The sequence below is a fragment of the Erinaceus europaeus genome, chromosome 1, assembly GCF_950295315.1.
Source record: "Erinaceus europaeus chromosome 1, mEriEur2.1, whole genome shotgun sequence".
Lineage (NCBI taxonomy): Eukaryota > Metazoa > Chordata > Mammalia > Eulipotyphla > Erinaceidae > Erinaceus > Erinaceus europaeus.
In genome coordinates, this window is record NC_080162.1 from 37,388,161 (window position 1) to 37,409,368 (window position 21,208).

General features: G+C 40.9%; 1 protein-coding gene and 1 long non-coding RNA gene across 4 annotated transcripts in view; both read right to left on the bottom strand.

Moving 5' to 3' along the window:
• Positions 1 to 17,037, bottom strand: part of STX16 (syntaxin 16) — a 30,659-nt gene extending 13,622 nt beyond the window's left edge. The window contains exons 1-2 of one of the 3 annotated variants that reach the window (XM_007525129.3): positions 15,991 to 17,037; positions 8,004 to 8,015 (exon numbers count right to left, since the gene is read on the bottom strand). In XM_007525129.3, coding sequence (XP_007525191.2) covers positions 8,004 to 8,015; positions 15,991 to 16,122 — 144 coding nt within the window. In that variant the 5' untranslated portion in view covers positions 16,123 to 17,037. The remainder of the gene's footprint in view (positions 1 to 8,003; positions 8,016 to 15,990) is intronic. The other 2 variants (XM_007525130.3, XM_007525132.3) reach the window with 2 other exon arrangements.
• Positions 17,038 to 18,189: 1,152 nt separating this feature from the next.
• LOC132536192 (uncharacterized) overlaps positions 18,190 to 21,208 on the bottom strand; it is a 48,046-nt gene continuing 45,027 nt past the window's right edge. The window contains exon 3 of the long non-coding RNA XR_009547895.1: positions 18,190 to 18,354. This is a non-coding gene — a long non-coding RNA (uncharacterized LOC132536192). The remainder of the gene's footprint in view (positions 18,355 to 21,208) is intronic.

A 21,208-nucleotide genomic window follows, 5' to 3' on the forward strand; every position in this document is an offset into this window, starting at 1 on the left:
TGTCTGACTACAGTGTAGACCCTGCAGTGTTATTTAAGATCTTAAGCAAACAGGGTAATATACAACCTGGACAAGCTGAAGCTGAGATAGTTTGTAAAAGAGTTTACTTATAAGAATTTTACATTATTTTTATTATTTCAATCCCCAAAGCTGGGTGAGCTAGGAACTGTTATTACAATCTACAAATGAAGAAAATTAAACTTGTAAAAGTATTATGTGACAGATTTGAGATGTCTTAGCCACTCCTAAAGCTGCCAATCACTGTTGTGGGCTCATGAAATATAACTACAATTTGCTAAGAAAATAGATCAGAAAAACAAACAAAAACAAACAAACAAACAAAAAAACACCCCTGAGATGCAAACAACACTGTGCACAGTTCTCAAATCAATTCTCTAATAACTGTACCAGGGACTACAGGGTAGGCCAAAACGAGCATATACACACCAACAAAAAACAACCTCAGTGGCTGACATCCGTGGGTGCAAACCTCCTATACAAAACAGGCACAGTAAGCATCAGGGCATCTTGCATCTCACTGAGGTCTGCAACCCTGTGGAATGTACCCTGACCAAAGCAGAAAAGATAATCACACATACAGCTACCAATGTCTGCCAGCTACGGAACAGGTGCTGTAGACAGAGCTGTTGCCTGACTTGAAAGTCAACTTCCAGCTGTTTCTACAAAGCAAAACCTCAAACTACTAAAGCACTCTCCATGGTCGGAGGCTTTCCACCAAGCTAGTTTATTATCTGAAACATCACATTTATTATTATGCTATATATTTCCATAGAGTAACAATATTTTAAAACTCATGACTGTCACTGTTTATAAATTTAGATGAAACTGAAAAAAAGAGGTGGTGTTTATCTAAATCTGCAAGGTCTTAGTATCAATTTATGTGGAACAAATGAGAAGTATAAATCATGTATGAAAAATCAGCAAGTGTATTCAACTCTTTTAAGCAATACTTAACACAACAGACATATTCTCACAAAACATCTCCTATGGAAGCTTACATGAAAGGAACACAAGTCAGTCTAACACAAGCTGGTCCTAGCTTTACAGTCAGGATTTTGGTAATAAACTACTTTGAACTCAGAGAGAATATCTTGTCCTATTTGTGACATAGTCTATAGGAATAGCTAGCTAGCTCATACTGATAAACACAACCTGACTGCAGAGTGTTGTTTACTGTGTGATTTGTTATATGTACCATGCTGTGCACTTTAAAAAAAAAAAAAAAAAAAAGAGGCCGGGAAAGAAAAGCATAGTTCAGAAATATCAATTATCTAAAATGTGGACAAACATGAAAATACATTTTAAATGCAAAATGACTACCTTTTTAGCTTAAGAAACATCATGTCCATATCTGAAAATACATTTTTTAATATTAATTTTATTACCTTTATTGGATACAGACAGTCAGAAAGTGAGAGGGAAGGGGTGTTAGAGAGGGAGACAGAGAGACACCTGCAGCTTGAACCTGGATCCTTGAACATTGTAACGTGCACTCAAACCAGGTGAGCCACCACCCAGCCCCTGAATAAAAGTTTTATCTAGTAAGATACTAGCTATATCAGTTTTGGAAGTTTCTACCCTAATTCAACCTAACCTTAAACCCTAGAACTATACTAAAAGAAATAAAACTACCACAATTCTTTTTTATCATTGCTAAATTATATATATATACATATGTATATAGTTTTCTTAAATTTTTGTTGCTGAAGCCAAAAAATTAACTGTATTTTATTTTTAAAAAACTATTATAAAATTATGTTTATGAGAATTAGTAAATCAAGAATTGTCCTTTTGATTTGTAGTCCTGCTCTACAAAAACTATGAGGGTGTATACTACCTTAACCCAGAATCATTTTACTCAGTCTCATAAATGCTAGAGATGCTCAAAGCATACATCCCCAAAAGGCTTTCTTGCTAGGCTTTCACTAATATTATCTTTTGCCCTTGATCCACTGTAGACACTGACATTTGCTCCTACAACGACCATTTTGTACTATGAACAAAATTCTTGATATATGGAAGAAACACACTCTCATAAATCTTGTTTCAGATATGTAACTTTCCTCTTCTTATAAAATCTTGCCTTTATAACAAGGAAGATTTAGTATATTCTAAGATTAAGGAAATGGCAAAGCCTCTGTAAAGACGAGGAAAGTCAGACACACATGCCCCCATCTATAAAACCAAACCAGAAAAAAAAAACTTACAATGCACAAGACCCAGGTTCAAGCCCCTGGTCGGGGGTGGGGTGGGGTGGGTCGTGGGGGGGAGCTTCATGATGAAGCACGCTGCATGTGTCTCTCTCTACTGCTCTACCCCTCCCCCTCAATTTCTTTCTGTCACTATCCAGAATTACAGTCTGGCAACCCTCACTCCTGCAAGAGACCTAGGAGCATGTCTGATGAAGTCACACTATAAACATAATTTACTGGGCTCAGACAACTTGAAAACTTGCTAACCGACAATCAGGATTAAGAAATCTCAAGAGTTCTTTGAGGAATTAAATAAATACAACAATAAAAGAGAATCAGGAGGGCTGGGAGATAGCACACCTGGTGGAACATACATTTTTCATGCCTCAGGACCCAGATTAGACCCCAACCCCTAGCACCACATGGGAGCACTATGCAAAGGGGAAGCTTCACAAGCAGTGGAGCAATGTTGTGTCTTTCTCACCCTTTATCTAAAAAACAAAAAAGGAAGGGAAGGAAGAAAGCAGGGAGGGAGGGAAGGAAGGGAGAGAGGGAAGGCAGGCAGAAAAGAAAGGAGGGAGGGAGGGAAGGAAGGAAGAAAGGAAAGGAGGGAGGGAGGGAAGGAAGGAAGAAAGGAAAGGAGGGAGGGAGGGAAGGAAGAAAGGAGAGAGAAGGAAGGAAGGAGGGAGGGAGGGACGGGGAAAGAAAAATAGGAGGGAGAGGGGGAAAGAGGGAAGGAGGGAAGGAAGAAATGAAGGAAGGAAGGAAGTTAGGAGAGAGATCCTATAGGGAGAAGTGGACTTATGAAGGCATGAAGCTCCAGCAAACAAGACCTAGGGGTGGAGGGGTAGAAATCAGGGAATAATATTTGTAATATATTAAAAAACAAAAACTGTGATTGCTTTAAAATTCTTCTTCTTCTAGCGTTTGCCCTTCTTCCGTAGCCAGTCAACGGCATTAAAATGATGTTTTTTATTAGTAAGTGTTTGAAATAAACACTTTAAAATGTACAAAATATAGAACAAAAATATCACAAACACTAACCACATATAAGAGCTGATTTTACCAATTACCCTTTTCTTCTCATTATTTATATGCTTTAAAGAACTAAGAAGAGGGCAACAATGATCTATGCTGAGCTTTCAGAGGCTTGTCTGTCAACAAAAGACATTCAACAAAACACTAGTGTCTTCTAAATGTGGACACTGTGTCACAGAGAGATTTTCAAGTTTGCTAAGGGCTCATCTATAAAGGCTTCCACCTAACTCACACATTTACTATACTCCTACGCTATTTAATATTTACATCAATGACCTCCCAGAAACTTCTTCAAGGAAGTTCATCTACGCCGATGACATCTGCTGTGCAACTCAGGCATCAAAGTTCGACATCCTCGAGGAAACACTCATGAAAGACATGTCTCTGATATCTGATTACTGTAAAAAATGGTGACTAATCCCTAGCACTGCAAAAATGGTATCATCTGTTTTCCATCTACACCATGCCTCGGCCTCATGTGAGCTTAATGTGCAGCTTGGCGATACGAGAATCCGGCATGAAGCCCAGCCAGTCTATCTTGGCGTTACTCTCGATCGCACTCTGTCATTTCACGAACATCTCATAAAAACTGCAGCAAAGGTGGGCACGAGGAATAACATCATTGCAAGACTGGCCAGCTCCTCATGGGGCGCGAGCGCTTCCACACTACGATCATCATCTCTGGCATTATGCTATTCCACTGCAGAATACTGTGCCCCAGTATGGTTCCATAGCCCCCATGTCCACTTGGTCGATTCCAAATTATATTCCTCCATGAGGATCATTTCTGGAACCATCCGTTCCACCCCGGTTCCATGGCTGCCAGTTCTTAGCAACATCGCCCCGCCAGATATTCGTCAGGATGCGGCATCATCTAAGTTAATTTCCCACGTCTACGCTCGACCGGACCTGCCAATATACGCGGATATCTTCGCCCACCCTGTCCAACGCTTGACGTCTCGTCACCCAATCTGGTCCCCTATGCCTACACTGAACTTCTCTGTTCCAGTCTCTTGGAAACAGAGTTGGCAGTCAGCTGAGGTAAAGAACAAACACCTCATCACAGACCCTGCAAGCGTCAACCCGGCTTTGACCTAGCACGTTATAATTGGGCCCTCCTCAATCGCTATCGAACAGGCCATGGCCGGTGCGCCGCTATGTTCCACCGCTGGGGAGCCAGAGACGACCCGAACTGCCCCTGCGGCTACAGACAGACTATGACCCACATAGTCAACGACTGCCACCTCTCCAGATTCAAAGGAGGTCTCGAAACTTTACATCAGGCTCAACCTGACGCTGTTGACTGGCTACGGAAGAAGGGCAAACGCTAGAAGAAGAACTATACTCAGAATACATCAATTTAAATTTCTACTATAAGGTCCAGGTGGTGGCTCATCAAGTAGCATCCACATGGCCAAGCTTCAGGATCCTCGTTTCAGCCTCAGTCTCCACTTGAGGTGAGGAGAGGAGTGGGGTGTATGGGAAGCTTCATGAGCAGTAGAATAGTGCTACAGGTTCTGGTGGTGGGAACTATGTGGAAATGTATCACTCTTATCCTATGGTCTTGTCAATATTTCCATTTTATAAACAAAAATTAGATAAACAAAGAATTAAAAAAAAAAGAATAGGGCTGCAGGTGACTCTCTGTCTCTTACTCACTTTCTCTCTCACCCTCTATCAAAAGGGGAAAAAAATAAAACAGGGATCTACAGGCACTGAACCCCAATAATAACCCTGGTGGCAAAGGAAAAAAAAATCTACTGTAGGGGCTAAATAGTTCACCAGGTAGTTCAAGTCCCATATGGATATGCCACAAGAAGGGGCAAGTCACATTCTTTCTGAATGAAAAAAAAAAAAAAATCCATGAATGGTGAAATGACACGAGTAAGACTCCAGCTCAACAACAACAACAACAACAACAACACCAAAAATAAAGCCGGAGGTAAAGCATGTCTCTGCCTATCCCCACTTCCAAGCTGAGCACCTGGCACTTGATAATAAATTATAATTATCCAAGTGAATCAGGGGCCAGGCAGTGGTGTACCTGATTAAGTGCAAATATCACCAAATGAATCAACAAATAGAATGAATAAATGAAACAAAAAATGTCATACCATTCTGAGAACCATACTTCGTAAAAAAAAATATATATATATAAATATATAAAGGGGCACGTGTACTTGCTCAAAGAGATGTGGTGGCCATATGTACAAAGACTAGATTGAATTCAAGAAGTTCTAGTAACAGTAATTATGAGTGTCTGGCAAAGAAAGTGACTCTCTGCTTTGGACTGAACACACACACACACACACACACAACCTTTAGCTCTGGTTTATGATGGTGCAGGAGATAGAACCTGGGACTTTGGAACCTCAGGCATGAGTCTCGTTGTATAACCATTATGTTATCTACCCCTGCCCTGAAGACTCCCTTTAAACACTCAAACCCAGCTCTGCTAGTTTCTACTGTGGTAGCCAGTTTCTAGAACCTGTGACTTCAAAAACAGGGAAGACTAGAAAACAGTTCAGATAGCAGATCACTACACAAATAAATCAATATGCCTCTCTTATGAAAAAGATATTCAAGTGCTTCTCTAACCTAAGTTGTTCTGTTGTGTCCCCCACAGCCACCCCATTATACTCCTCCTTTTAGGGGAAGTCACAAGTCCCATATTTCCAAATTGTTCAGAAAGTAGTAACATCTATTCTAAAAGGTCCTGATCTCTAGACGCCTTAACATTTTAGCATTTGAGCACCAGAATTCTAAACTTTGCTATATGTGAGCTGAAGTGAATTATTTTTTGAGATTTCAGAGTCCTGCTGGGTGCTAACAGGTAAACATAGTCATGGCATCTCTAGTTCAATGAACTACCAGGCAACAGACTGTTTTAATATTAACTATATTTAAATGATAAAAGTGATATGTGCATATGTTTTGATATAGCCAACCTAAGAAAAGAATTTATTATAGGGTGCTGGGGAGACAGCATAATGGTTATGCAAACAGATTCTCATGCCTGAGGCTCTGAGGTCCCAGGTTCAATCCCCAGACCCACATAAGCCAAAGCTGAGCAGTGCTCTGGTCTTCTGTGTCTTTCTCTACATCCCTCTCTCTCAATAAAATTATATATATATATATATATATATATATATATGTGTGTGTGTGTGTATATAAAATTTACTATAGTAAGAAATTTCACCTCCATTTCAGACTTTTTCTGGAAGATATCCACTTATAATAGTTTCTTGTGGAGTTAAGGAGATAGCTTAGCCTGTTAGATCACCAAGTTGTATGTCTGAGGCTCCAGAGGTTTCAGGTTCAAACCTCAAAATGACCTTATACAAGAATTGAGCAGTGCTCTTACACTCCTCTCCCTCACTCTTCTCACAACAAATAGAATTTTTTTTTAATAAACTTGTGCATCAAGTATACACAAGCATAAGTGTGAGTGATTTTCTTACTGTCATCGAGACTTATACAGGGACTTCATACCCACATAATTCCAGTGCTCCTAGCAGATTCTCCCCGCAACCCCCCTTTTCTTCCAGAAAGATGGCAAGAGACAAAAGGTGGAAAAAGAAACTGAGAGGGAGAGATATCATTACATGGATCCTAAAGCCTCCACTTTGCATGGTGCTTCCATGGTAATCAGAGGTGCTCAAATGGGGTATGAGTAAGCCATCTACTATGTGCGCTATCTCTGGGCATGCAGAAGTCAAGAGTATTTTCTAAGAAAAGAGTGTACAGGAATCATGTAGTCCACACTGCACTGTATCTAGTTTCCTTCTCACTTAACTATATGTCTGGGAACTCATACTTCTGCAATTTCATTAAAAAAGACTTTTTCTTTTTTAAGAGTATTAGTGATGCTATACAATTTGCTTAATTCTCAGTGAAGAATACTGAGGTTGTTTATCTCAGTGAGTTAAGATTTTTAGAAATAACAAGGAATTGTGGAAGTCCAATGATTTTGAAGATAGTGACTCTAATACCAACACACTACTCCTGTTTCTAAATCTTTTTAAAGGTTTACCCCCAGGAAAATAGTGTTGTCCCTTCACAGCTGAAATAAATGGATAACAGAAATACACATGAACAAGCACAAGCACAGCTCAATCTCCTTTCTCCTCCACCTTTTCAGTAACACTAAAGGAATTAAATGCTATGAACATGTACGCTCTCTATCTTCTAGGTGAATTGCTAGTTAGTAATGAAAAGGCCAAAAATATGCTTCTAGGGAGAGGGGAGAAACATGTCCAGGTAACAGTAAGCCCAGAATCCCATGCAGTGAATGTGGAGGCTCCTCAGCAGATGTAGGAGCCGAGATCCTCCAGCCCATGACTTGGCCCCAAACACATCCTCCTGCACACCACCTGAGTGACCTCACTACACATTTCTCCGATAAGGGGATTATACACATAGTCTCAAAAACAGTCTGTCTTATTTTAAGTTCAAGAAGATTTTTTTGTTTTTTTTTTTTACTGCTTTACTTTTACTGCTTCTAAAGTTGAGACATTTTCCCAAGAGTAGCAAATAATGTTCCTAAACCTTTCTCTAAGCTATCAATACACGTGGTGTGAAAATATACTAAAATTATTTCTAGACACTAAGTTGTTACACACAACTGTAAGTAGTAGAAATTAAGTATATGCACTAAATATGTATAAATTGTTAGCATTTTATATATAACAAATTCAGAAAAACAGACATCATTTTATAAGTTATCATACAAAAATATACAAAACACAATACCTCATCCAGCTCCTGAAGAGATAATGTCGGTCCCATCAGTCCCATCCAGTTAGGAATAGCAAAAAGAAAAGAAGGATGGGGACAGACAGACAGATAAGGTATGGTCAATTGAGAAAGCACTAAGGTTTTAAGCAACTCTAAAGTTAAGTAAAATTAAAGACCCATTAATCGAGCTATTAAAAAAAAAAAACTCCCCCTTCTGATTTGTCCTTTTCATAAAATGCTCCATCAGTATGTTTCTCATTTTTATTTATTATGACTGTTATTTTGGTGAATGAAAATAGGAAACACATTACTATCAACTGTAAAAATTAAAATACAAAAGAAACAAATATCACAAATTTGCTTCAGTTTTACTAAAACATGTTAATCTGATTCAGGTATTACATATCCTATTTAAATTCTAAATTTTCCTTAGGAAGATAAAGTGAGAGCAAAGCTAAAATATAATTTTATCGTATTTATCAAATAAACATTTTAACATGTAGATCAGCCTTACAAATGCAGCAAAATTAGAAAATTAGAACAACACACAAAAATTGTTGATTACTATATCCAGATACTATTGAGTGGTCACATATGTAAAATCTCTACAGATTAAATTCCAACAAATGGGCTTTATCTGTGTTAAAATAGCAAGCCGAGAAATCACTCTTCCCTGGAGAGAGACACAGGTGGTAAAAGAAAAGAAAAACTCTTCCTATTTGTGTGGCATATATTATTATTAGTCTAGAAAGCACAGGGTTATTTATAATGCTATTATAAAAGTAATCAAAGCAAAACAAAAGGTAAGGAGGGATTTTTTTTTAACAGGAGGAAAAGGAAGGAAGAAGCATCAGTAGAAAGAAAGGATTAACTTTCAATTTAAAGGCTCTTTTTAGATCAATGTGGAACTCTATTTTCTGAACAGACATTTACTAATGACAGATAATTTAAACTACTAGGTCTTTTTTAAAAAAAAAAAAAGTATTGATCACTGAAATGAATAGTGGTGAATTTCAATAATCAATTGTGCTGATTTACTTGTGCTTAGCAGTAAATTTAGAAAATAAAAAATATAACCTCATTTGAAAATTAAAAGTGCAAATTAAATTGGTCTATCAAGGCCAAATTATTATTAAACAATGATAGCAATAAAATGCAATCAAACAACACTCCTCTGTGTAAAAATTCAATTAACTGACATGACAGGAAGCTGCGAGTCCTCTTCATTGCTTCTACAATTTGCTATGAGAGCAAAAGAGAACCTTATTTCTATACACACCCTGCCATAACAGCAGTACCAGCAAATGTTCATTCAAAAGATAGTGTTAAATAGAAATCTGATTTCTTACCTTTTACTTTTAAAAATGTTTATTTTTTGAAAGTTTAACATTTTATGAAAGAGAGCACTTGTTTTCAATAATAAAAGATGAGACAAAGCCCCTAACTTCAGTATCTCAATCTGCTTATTTGCCCATTCATTATGAGGGCTCCTTGCCATCTAATCCTTGTACAAACTATTACTGCAAACTGTGGTTAAGACCTCTCTGCTAGTCCTGAGTCCACCCTCTCAGGCTATTATCTGAGCAGATACTCTGGTGTTTTGGTTTCTGCAATTATTTGTTGATATGATATGATATGTTGTTATGTTGTTAATCAGATTCATGGATTAATAGGCTTAAATATAACTTTTTTCTATCTTTTTAACCAGAGCACTGTTTAGCTCTGGCTTTTAGTGGTGTGGGGATTGAACCTGGGACTTTTAGAGAGGCATGGAAGTCTCTTTGCATAACCATTATGCTATCTACCCCTGTCCAATATAACTCTTTCTTTACAAATAAGAAAACTAAACCTCAGCGAATATCAATTGATTTCCCAAAGTCACAGAGCTTGCCAGTGGCTAAAATGGGGACCGACCCAGGTGTTAAGGCCTCTTTTCATTTATCATGTCTCTAATTGTATTAACAATTCAAGGGCTTATCTGTAATAGCTACATGAGGAATCAAATTCAGAAGGTTACCTTTTCAAAGAGCCCCTAGTCCCTTTTTGCTACTTAAACTACAAGGCTTTCCCAAAATTATCCAGCCACCTAGTTAACAGAACATTTTGTAAAGATCTGAATTAAAACATTTAGAATGACCATCAGGAAAAACTAAAATATAGCCAAATGAAAACATGTTATTACTACACATCATCACCCTCTAAATCTTTATAATGTCTAAATCTAGTTTTTTGACCTGCCAATGGCATAAAATCAAGCAAATACTGAAAACTTCAAGTAGCACATGGAATTTATAGTCTAAAGAACTTTCTACATAAAACTGAAAAATAAGTAGAAACCCATCTGTGTTTACTCAAGAAGTCTGGAAAAGTTGAGCAAAGTGAGTTGGAAATACAGGTCTATGCTATAGTGATATTTACTTTATTTCCGTTGCTGCCAAAATAAAAGTTTGCTTCACTTTTATCCAACAAAGTACCCTTATTCCCTAGTAAGCCTCACTGCTCAAATGGAATCTTTAAAGGCAAAAAAGCAAATAGATCTAAAGAGAAATATACAATGATTTCATACTTGGAGTCTAAAGAAAGAGAACTAATTTTCCTACAGCTTTAGCCTGGACTAAAACTTAGAACTTTCAATATACAAGTTAAAGCTATGAACAGCTATAAAGTGAGATAAAGAAAGATGCTATCCTATTGCAATTAAGATAAAATTAAAATTGCAATTAAAATAAAAATTAAAAGCAACAGTGTGACCTAGGATGTCAATACAAGGCTCCACAGCAAGGCTTCCCTAAATTCCAATGCCTCACAGAAGTCGATGACACTGGGCAAATGTTAAGTTTTCTGAACCTCAAGTTCCTTTATCTGACTCTTGAGAAAAACAGCACCTATTCAACAGAGCTGTGTGAAGATGAAAAGGGGCTGCATAAGGAAAGGGTTTAACCTAGTGCCAGGCACACAATAAATAAATTCTCAATAAATCTTAGCTAGTGTAATAGTCAAGAAAGACTTCAGGTTTCTTATAACCACACAACTAATCCATAGCTATTTTTTTCTTTAAACACACCAGCACAAAAATAATGTGCTGGTTTCAAACTAATCTAAGACCAATTAACTCTAGAATTCATGCATCATTTTGCAGAGTAGACTGCAGTAAACAAAATAGCTTCAATTCCTCTATTAAACTCATTCCAGATCAAAGAAACTCATACAAATCATAAAATCTGAACTGCAACTTAACATCAACTTTTCATTCATTTCTTTAAAACTTTACACATTTTTGAGAGATTATTTAACTTGACAAATTTACTTCAGCTTCTTGAAGCCAAGATGCCTGTAACTGCTTAAAGAGATGTTGCCTTAAAACCTATAAAGCTACTTTTGCACAGTACTAAAAGTTCCTTCTAAAGATTTTTGCATTAACTGGGTTAAGGGGCCCAGTAATATTGATGACACGTTTCTTCTTTTTAAATTAAAACTAAGGCCATGAGTCTTGGTCAAGAACAAATGCTTTAGAACTTAAAGCATTTTAATCGATAGGGCTGCGGGAAATCATCTAACTCAAACTCCTCCATTTACTAATAAAGAAAAACCTCAAGAGAATAAAAGCTAGCCTAAAGACAGAGTTAGCAACAGTGAGGCTTAACCCTAAATCGCCAAATTTAAAGTCCAGAGCTCAGTCCTTTATTTCAAGTTGCCCTGAGGCAAAACCTTGACAATATATCCAAAACCGAGACCAAAACTGAATGAATGAAAAATGCCAACTGAATTGTGATTAGTGTAAAAAAGTAAATTTAGTGTAAAAAAGTAATTCACAAAGTCAAGATTACAATTAAATAGAAATTATGTTGTATTCTGAGTGTTAACTTTAAACACACACACACACACACACAAAGGCTAGTCTTCATTGCAAGAAACTTAACCATTCTAAGACGGGTCTGCTGAGTCTAGAAAAAATCTCCCGGGAACAAGAAGGCTTTGAGGTTATCATGCAGAAAGGGGGTGAGGCTTCCTGTGTCAGAGACCCTGGCGGTAGGGGGGAAGAGCCAGGACTAGGATCGCAGGATACAAGATATAGACATAGCTGGGCTAATATAGGCAAAGAGGTTTTTTTTTTTTTTTTTTTTGGCAGCACAAGAAGAGAGTGACTCGCTGCTGGCACTTCCTACCACCAAAGATAGTGGTCAAGGCAGGCAGGCAGGCACAGGGTTATCACAAACAGGGATGTTGGGCCAAATGACCTTTAAGGTCTCTTCTGACTCTTGGGATTTTTTTTGTTTGCTTTGTTACTGCATCCTCCTTAAGTTCATGCTTAGTTAAGAAATATTTGCCTGTATCTGTTTTAGTGAACATGTACAGTCTACACAGTCTATGTTGCAGAGTCTACAACTTCAACAACAAACCTTTAATTTTTGCCTCAAACCAAGGAAAGAAAGAAACAAACAAACAAAAACGGAGAGGAGAAAAGAAAAAGAAAAAGAAAAAAAATGCAGGTTTTAGTGTTTTAAATGATGCCGTCATAGGTGTTATTTGTTTTGAGGTGTGTAAAATACAAACACACTACAATCAGCTTCCACAGTTTTTCTTCCCCTTAAATAAGGACGTGAAAATTTAGGTTTCAAAACTTAAACAAAACAAAACCATTACTTCAGATGTAATGCACTTATTTTCTGTTGTGACAGAACAGATACGATATCAAAATCTACTTCTATAGCTTTTCCTCTTAAGTAGGAAATTGAATTTTCTGGCTATGACTTTTTAAATTACATTAAACTCAGAGTATTTTTTTTTTTTAGTCACCTGAATTTTAGACAAATATTCACAAATTGTCTTTTTTTAAATTGTTTTACTCATGTTTTTAAAATGATAGGTGTAAGAAAAATATTTATTGATCAGAAGAAATAAAGTATGATTAATAATTTTCTGTTAAAAATGACAGGTATATAACTATAATTTTTCTAAGCATATAAATTGTAAAATGCTGGCTACTTATTTATCAGTAGATTTAACAGTTAGTAACAACTGTCTTATTTGTTCCTTTTACTGGGAGAAAGGGTTAAAAAGTATTATTTTGGCATTTCAGTACTAAACATTTTAGTAGTTCTCTCTGATAAAATTAACAAATTTAATTAATCATAGTTTAACTAACTTGTAATTTCTTAATAGCATCTAAAATGCTGTCCACATTCAAATTTGATAGATAACAGCTTTGCTTGATTTGCTACAATTTTGAAATTTACAAGCTAGAATAGAGGTTTTTAAAATTTTTATGAGCTGAATATGCAGTGAAAAATATTGCATGGGTTGTCTAATAATTTTTTAAAATAGTGTTAGACATTTTTTTTAAAAAAAAATGTTACACCTTTCCAACTTCCAGACATATTGTATCTTCGTGTTAGCAGCTTCCCATATTTATGTGTGTAGAAATAGTTTCTGTCCAATAAGCAAACTGAAAGCATATAACATTTTACCCTAGAGATTTCAGAAATATATGGCACACCATCTGTTTTTTAATGTACATGATGAAGATATAAAAAGGAGTATTTTCTTTTTAAATTCCAACTAAGGCAAAATATTTTTGCTTAATTATAAAACTTACTTTTTAGATGGTCTAAATTGACTACAGGAATATTTTAAATGATCCAATTTCTCTTAATAACCTGAGGATTTTAAATAGACAGATTAAAAGTGTGCAACATTTTCAGTAGTGTAACACACAAACAAAAAAATAATTCTAATGCTCTGAAGTAGCTGTGTATATTTTGCTTGATTTAGAAATCTATTTTCAAAAATTTGAGTTGGGTAAAATACATTAGTACATTTTTGACATGTCTTCTCGAAGTGTATACTTTATTTACTCATGTTTGTGTTAACAGTATCTACATTTTTATGACATAGCTAATTTTCCAAATTGTATACAGTACCTACACATTTTTAGCTAAAGGTATCTCTATGTTTCCTGAGATACCTCTTTTTCCAAATTATATATTTTACATATCCATTTTTAATAACGTGACTTAGCTTATGTATCTTCTTAATTGGTTAACTTAAAAAACCATTTTTAAAACGCACCTGACTTAAGAGATGCACTTTAAAAAAGCTGCCAGTGTCAGACATCAGGTTTTTAAACTGTCCAATTTAATGATTAATAGTATTCGTAAAAGTCTCAAGTTACTCAATGATTCAGGGTGCTCTGAGTCTTACATGATTAAAAATTTCAAGTAAAATAATGTTTCTCAACCAACTAAAATTGATACCTTAGAAAAAGAAACAGGAGTTTTAATTTTAGGTCTTCCCTCCCTATGAAATAGCATCAAATCAAGTCACTTAAGGAACAGGCTATTTGTGCATCTTCTTTAACAACTGAAGAATTGTCTTCATTCAATTCCTACTCCCTAAACCTTTGCTTAATTCAGCATATTCTTTTCAAAATTAGCGCAGGAATTAGCCCATTTCCATTTTAAACTTACTTAACAATACCACTCTTCCCGTTTACAAAGGTTTAAAAACGACCATCAAAATCTGAAGTAAATGAAAACCTAAACACATTTGTCCCTGTTTTGTTTTTAACCTGAGTTTCTATGGCTTTATGCCCATACCCAATCACACGTCTTAAAAGAGCTTTTCTATATAAGCAACAAGACCAAAAACATTTTCTACTTGGGACTTACAAAGAAAAGAAAAAAAAAAAAAAAAAACCTGTCTTTGTAGACACTGTCAGTTATCAACATACAGGGCAAAATTTTTCTTAAGCATTTAGATAAAGTCTCAAAAATTAGAAAGCAGTGAAGTAGCGAAGTGATTCTCAAAAAGTGCAGTTACCAAGAATGTAGTGTGAGATGCCTTGATTCCCTCAGCCGCCAATGCAGCTTCCATGCAAACCTACTCTACCAGAAATAGCCCACAAACTAGCACCATAACTTCACTTTTCAATCAGCCGTGTTGCTAAATTAATTATCATAACAGTATATAGATCGTCCAGGTCCCCCCCCCCATTTTATTTTAACACAGCAGGAAACTGAGGCTCAGAGAAGGAAAGTGATCCCCATTAAAAAATAGTAAGTATTCTTCCAGACCCTATCTCTCAAAGATTCTACAGCTGGCCTAAAGAGAGGTTCAGGCTGATAAGATTTTTAAAAATGTCTTTTTTTATATTTGGAGGATTAATTTTCACATATACAACACCATTTGTTTCTTTTAAGTTCGAATGGAGCTTAATTTCCTGTCTGGGAAATGGAAAACGAAGAACGTAGCACCTTACTTTAACAAACACGAGCCCCCGTGGGAAAAAACAAACAGTGAAGCAATTACTCATAGGGTACAAGACCACTTCTAGGGCTGCGAGGCCATTACAGAGAAAACCGACTAAAAAGGGGGGGGGGCGCACACATATACACAACTCACACACACATACACAACTCCTCCATGCTGTTGGTGTGTGGGAAGGGAGTCGTTCATTTGCTAGGACTGATGTCTGTGATTCACAACCTGGCCATTAGGACCACAGTGAGTGAGAGAGGTTGGAGGAAGGGGATCTAAAGAAGAAAAAAAAAAAACCAAACAAACAACAACAACAGCAACAAAGGCCCAGGCCGAGGCCTAACACTTCCAAATCTCAGAGTTAGGGGGGAAAAATGTAAATTGAGGCTGCAGGTCGTGCAGTGACGACTGGGGGCGGGAGTGGGAAGGTGGGGAGAGGAGGGTAGCGGAAGTGAGGGAGAGAGAAAGAGAGTGAGCGAGCCAGGCGGAGGTGGAGCAGGGCCCGAGTCTGCTTTTTCTCTCTCCCGAGTTAGAGATGCCCTCTGACCTTTAGCCAAGAGGCCTTTGCATTTCCGGATTATTCGGAGCCTTAGGATTCTTGGGTTTGGTTTTTTTTCTTTTTCTTTTTCCTTCTTTTTCTCTTGGAAACAGAGAGACAGACAAGAGACAGACAGACAGGCAGAGCCGCAGTGCACACACACACACCACACGGTGTGGGTGTCGACGAGGCCGCCGGGAGACTCACCGCAGCAATGCTACGTGAATGCAGAGGGCTGGAGGTGGTGTGACTACTCACTTGCTCGGCTAACAGCTGCCGGTTTTGGATGGAATTATTCCGCAACAACAAGAAAGCGTCGGTTAAACGCCGGGTGGCCATGTCTCTCACCCTTTTGGGACCCCCCTCTTTTCAGGGCCCCCACCCCCAGAACCCCCAGCCCCGCCCCCCACCCCCACCCCCCCGACAGTCCTGATTGAGTCACTTTCTCGAGGCCTGGCCTGGTCGGCCCACCCTGCACAGAGGCCTCTGGACCAGCAGGCCTCAGGCCTGCGCCCCGACGGGCACCGCCGGCGCCGGGACCCCTCCCCAAATAACTAGCCGGGCTGCCCAATTGTCTGACTCCCCCTACCCCAGGCCTGGCTCAGATCTCTAAGCACTGCGAGCCCCCCAATCCTCGCCTAGTGAGTCAAGGTCTCAGAGACCCTTCCCCAATCCAGCACGGGATCTACAAGCGTCGGACACGCCAATCCCACTCTGGCCTGGGAGGTCCTGAAGACCCCTACCACACTTGGTGTCTCAGACCCCGAGGGCCCTTGCCCCCTGACCCCCCCCCCCCCAACTCTGCTCCTAGGCCTGTAGGCCACGCCCTCAAGTCACTCTGACTCAGTTTCCCACCAGGAGGCCTGAGCTAGGGCTCCCCCCTGCACCACCCCCACTTTGGGACAACCTGAGCTAGGCCTGAGCCCTGGACTCCAGGGCCACTGGGCTTCCCTTCCTGGGCCTGTGAAGGCCTGACTTCGTGACCCCTCCCCCCTGGCCGGGTAGCCTAATCCTCCCTTGTCCCAGAAGGCTGCCGGCCTTCCAGAAGGCACGAGGCCTGCCTTTCCGGCCTCCTCACTCCTCTTCTCCGGCTCCCTCCATCCCCGGATCTGATTGCAGTTTAAGCCCCGGGCCGTTTCCGTGCCGTGGTCCCGGGTTCTGGCGTCCCCCCTGGCCCTCTTCCTGTCCGTCTCTCGCGGGTGCCCCCCTGCGACGTTCACAAGCCTAGCTCGCAAAGTTCCGGGCGCGGGAGCTCCCTGCCCCCCTTTGCCCCAGGGCGCGGGAGCGCCCCGCCCTCTCCCCGGGTATTCGCGGGGCTCCTCGTTTGCCCCTTTTTCTAACTGGGCCCCTAAGTGTAGGCTGCGGACTAGCAGAAAGGCCTGAATCTCAGAAACGTGGCCCTCAAGTTGAGAAGTGTTTGCCAGGGGCCTCCGTGCGGGACTTTAGAGTGGAAGTTGCATGGCAGGCAGGCACATTTAGGCGCCAGCAGAAGTGAAGTTGGAGCGCGGAGAGGGGGCGGGAGAGGAAAAAGTTGGAGACGACTGCCTCTGGAGGCCGAGCACGCTCCACTGCAGGCGATTCGCGGCAGGGTTTTTTTTTTGTTTTTTTCAATTCTGAAAGGGAAAAAAAAGTATTAGAAAAACAACCGGGGGGGGGGGGGGGAAAGCAGCAAAGCCAGACTTCTGGGCTGCCCGCCGGGATCGTGGGATGGGGGTAGGGGGTTATGCCCGCCCTCCTGAATTGCCACTTTCTGTAGGGGGCACTGCAGGGTTGCACAACCCCAAGTGGGACAGGTTCCCCAAAACTTTGGCGGCTCCCATCCCCGGAGCTTCTGGCTGCCCAGTGCCCCTCATGCTGGGACCTCGCGCGCGCGCGCACACACACACACACACACACACACACACACACACACACGCTGGGGCTGGCTGGATACACACACACACACACACACACACACACACACACACACACACACGCTGGGGCTGGCTGGATCCTCCCGGCTCAGCGCCCCCACCACATACACACGCACACACGCACACGCACACGCACACACGCTGGGGCTGGCTGGATCCTCCGAGGGCCGCCCGAGCACCCGGAGCTGGGGCCGGGAGACCCTTGTCCCGCCTGGAGTCGCTACCCCAGTGACCCGGTGAAGCCGAAGCTTCCTCGGCAGCAGCGACAGCGACCCAGAGCTCAGGCCCGAGGGGGTCGGGGTCACAGCAGCAATGACCGCGCCTCCTCGGGCTCCGACTCGCCCCCTTTTGCAAGCGACCCGGGACTTTCGAACATGGGGTGGTGGTGGTGTGTGTGTGGGGGGGGTTGTCTTAACAAAGAAAGGTCGCCCCGAACGTGGGGAGCGGACCGTGAGTGCCCACAATTGTTTGGTACCCCACAAACTTTACGCACGTGTGTTTTTGGCGAGCGATTGCAATGTGCCGAACCCGACCGCCCGAGACACAAAGCTGGGTCGGTGCTCACAAAGGGCCGCGCGGTTCAGCTGCTCCGCGGCCGCCGGGGCTGCAGAGGGGGGACTCTGCTCGAGCGCCCAGGACCCTCGAGGAGACCATGTTTCTGTTACACAAAGAAAAAAAAAAATGTTTGCATTCAAGGTATAACTAGATATATAAAAACATGTATGAAAGGGGAAAAAAAAACAGTATGAAAGACACCGTTGTGAAAGGGAAATATCTAAATGCAGAAAAGAGTAAAAGAAAGGACAGTGGTGGAAATGGGGAGCGGGGTTCATTTCGAGGAAGGGGCTGTGCAGGCTATGCTGGGTGATGGGAGAAGAGGCACTCAGGGAAGGGGTGTTCCCGCACACTTAGCAGGGCGGCGGGAGAGCTCGGCCCCGAGACCCGCAGCCGGCAGCCGCCTGGCAGATACCGCGGCTGCAGCGAGGTAGGACGACCACTAGTCCACACAGAGACCCCCGCTACCACCTGAAAGGAAATGAGAGGTGCCTTGTGTACATCTCGGGATTTAGCTGGACATCTACGACAATGCAGACCGAAAGGAGGATTTTGTCCCCCATCCCGTGGCTGACCTCACTCCCGCCCAAGCCAGGGAGAGCTGAGGACCCCAGTCGCTGGCTAAGCCCCCTCCCACCGCAGCCTACCCACACCCTCATTCCCTCTCCCCCCCCTTCCGAGGGCAGAGATTGTAAATAACAACTGAACTGGTTTTCCGTCAGAACATCAGATTAGAAATGTGTTCTTTTCTCTAGAGCACTCATCACCTTGCTGAGCAGGGACTTGTTTACTTCTCCTGGCTCTCTCCTCCAGGCTAGAACGTGATCTTCCTCCTACGCAGGGATCCTGTTTTATTCATCTTTGTACCCACTGCCATCTCATCTGGCTTAGAATATGCCGATAAATTATTTTTTTAAATATATACATGAATGCATTCAAGACCCACGGTTTAGTCCCCAAACTCTCTGACCTCCCTCAAGCATACAGAGCCGTTATCTGCTGAGAGGAAGAAAGAAAGGAAGGAAAGAGAGAAAGAGAAAATGTGAGCTTTTAATAATCTTTGTAATCCTTGCCCTGTCTACCTCTCTGGGGCGATTGTGAAGATCAAATGAGATAAGTGAAAAACCTTTGTAAACCATCAGGTGCTGAACAAATATTATACAGAAATGGTTATTCATTCATTCCCTTCACTTGAAAAGCTTAACAGAGTAATTCCTTGGCTTGTATTTCAGCAGATGGTGGTCGCCCTTCCTGGTCAGTCTTAAATATTTATTGCAGGACAATCTCCTTACATTTAGGAAATCAATCAAGCTTTCATTTCTTTGAGAGAAATGAACAGTGCTTGCACACATAAATAATAGAAGAAAAATCCTTCTATTCCCAAAACAGCCACCCTAAGCAACCCAGGAGGCCAAGAACAAGGAAATCAAGAAGAATCCATGAGATTGGCACAGCAACCCACAGGCCCCTCCATGCAGCTCTAATCCAACCTCATCCAGGCATGGGACTGTGTTCCTGCAACACTCTTAAGTGAAAACAAGGTATCCGGAGAGGACATGCTTACTGGCAGTGTTCATGTCCATGTAAGCCAGTGACCCATATTGGGGGGAAGAGGGAGAGGATGTAAATCATTATGTTTGAATGTTCCTTGGCTGTTTTATTTTCCTGTCAAGTGGCTTAAGCCTAATTTTTTTTTTTTAAGGCATTCCCTCATGGCCAAGTATGTGTTTCCTTGGAATTGAAATATAGGTTGATGGTCTGATATTTTAAAAGCTTTCATTGTGACTCATTCTTGGCCTGGACTAGGATTCTGTAATACTCCCCAAGCTTAAAGAGCCTGGGTGTCCTGTTTCTTGGGCCTCAAACCCACTTTCTAATATTTTGCCAGTGGATCCAGAAAGTCACTTTTGGAGACAAGTGTTTCATTGTCTTCTTGTCATCTTAATCAGTTCAGAAAGCCTGGACTTTCCTGGTTGAAGCCAGACTGATGGCAGGGCTGGAGAAGGCTTTCAAGTGCTGACACATTTAGACAAAATGGATCTACAGTGCAAGAATTATACCCTTTGGTAAAAAAGTTTCGAAGGGATAGGGCTATGGAACTTCCCCCTGGCCCTGCAGGTAACACATGCTCTATAAAGAGACAACTTGCTTTATTATAGCCTGAGTCTTGCTGGCAGAAAGCTCATTCTCCCTGTAAGGCTTCACTGCAAATTCAGAAGAATTGGGCCTGGTGATGGGAATTGAGGATTCTTGAAGCACACTTTCCAAAGTCTAGTTCTGTGATGGAGACACCAGATGTATCTACCATATCCTGGCAGAGGAAGAGGAGCTTAAATAGACTTGACTGAGCATCTTGTCTTTTAATTTTAAGATTTATTTACTTATTTAATCCTGAGAGAGGATGAGAGAGGGAAGAAGAGAGAGAGAGTAAAACATGAAACCAGAGCAGGACTCCAGCATGTATGATGCTGGGAATAAAACTCAGGACTACATGTGCACAAGTCCAACATTCTATCCACTGTACAGTCTCCTAGGTTATAGGCTCCTTTTCACTTTGGCCTTTTCTAGTGCCTACTGAAAGGCAAATGGTCTTTCCTTTATCAAGATAAACAGCAAAAGCCCCAAAATCTAATGAATGTCTCATTTGGACAGATCTGACAGAGCAGGAAAATTCTGGCTAGATTTAGTAAACAGGAGCTTTGTATGCCACAGTAACTCTTCCAAATCTTCAGTATTTCCAACCTCAAAAAACTCAAACTCTGCTTTGTCTTCAGCCACAACACTTCTTCCAAGGAGAGAGATGATAGTGGTGGTGGTGGTGGGGAAGGGGGGGGGCGGTGAGAAGAAACAGTATTTTTTATCCAGAATTCACTAGTTTTATTATATCAAACAATCAATTTAGTAACCAGTTCTAAAAATCTAGCCATGTCTATGTCTACCTCTTGCTGGACATGGCT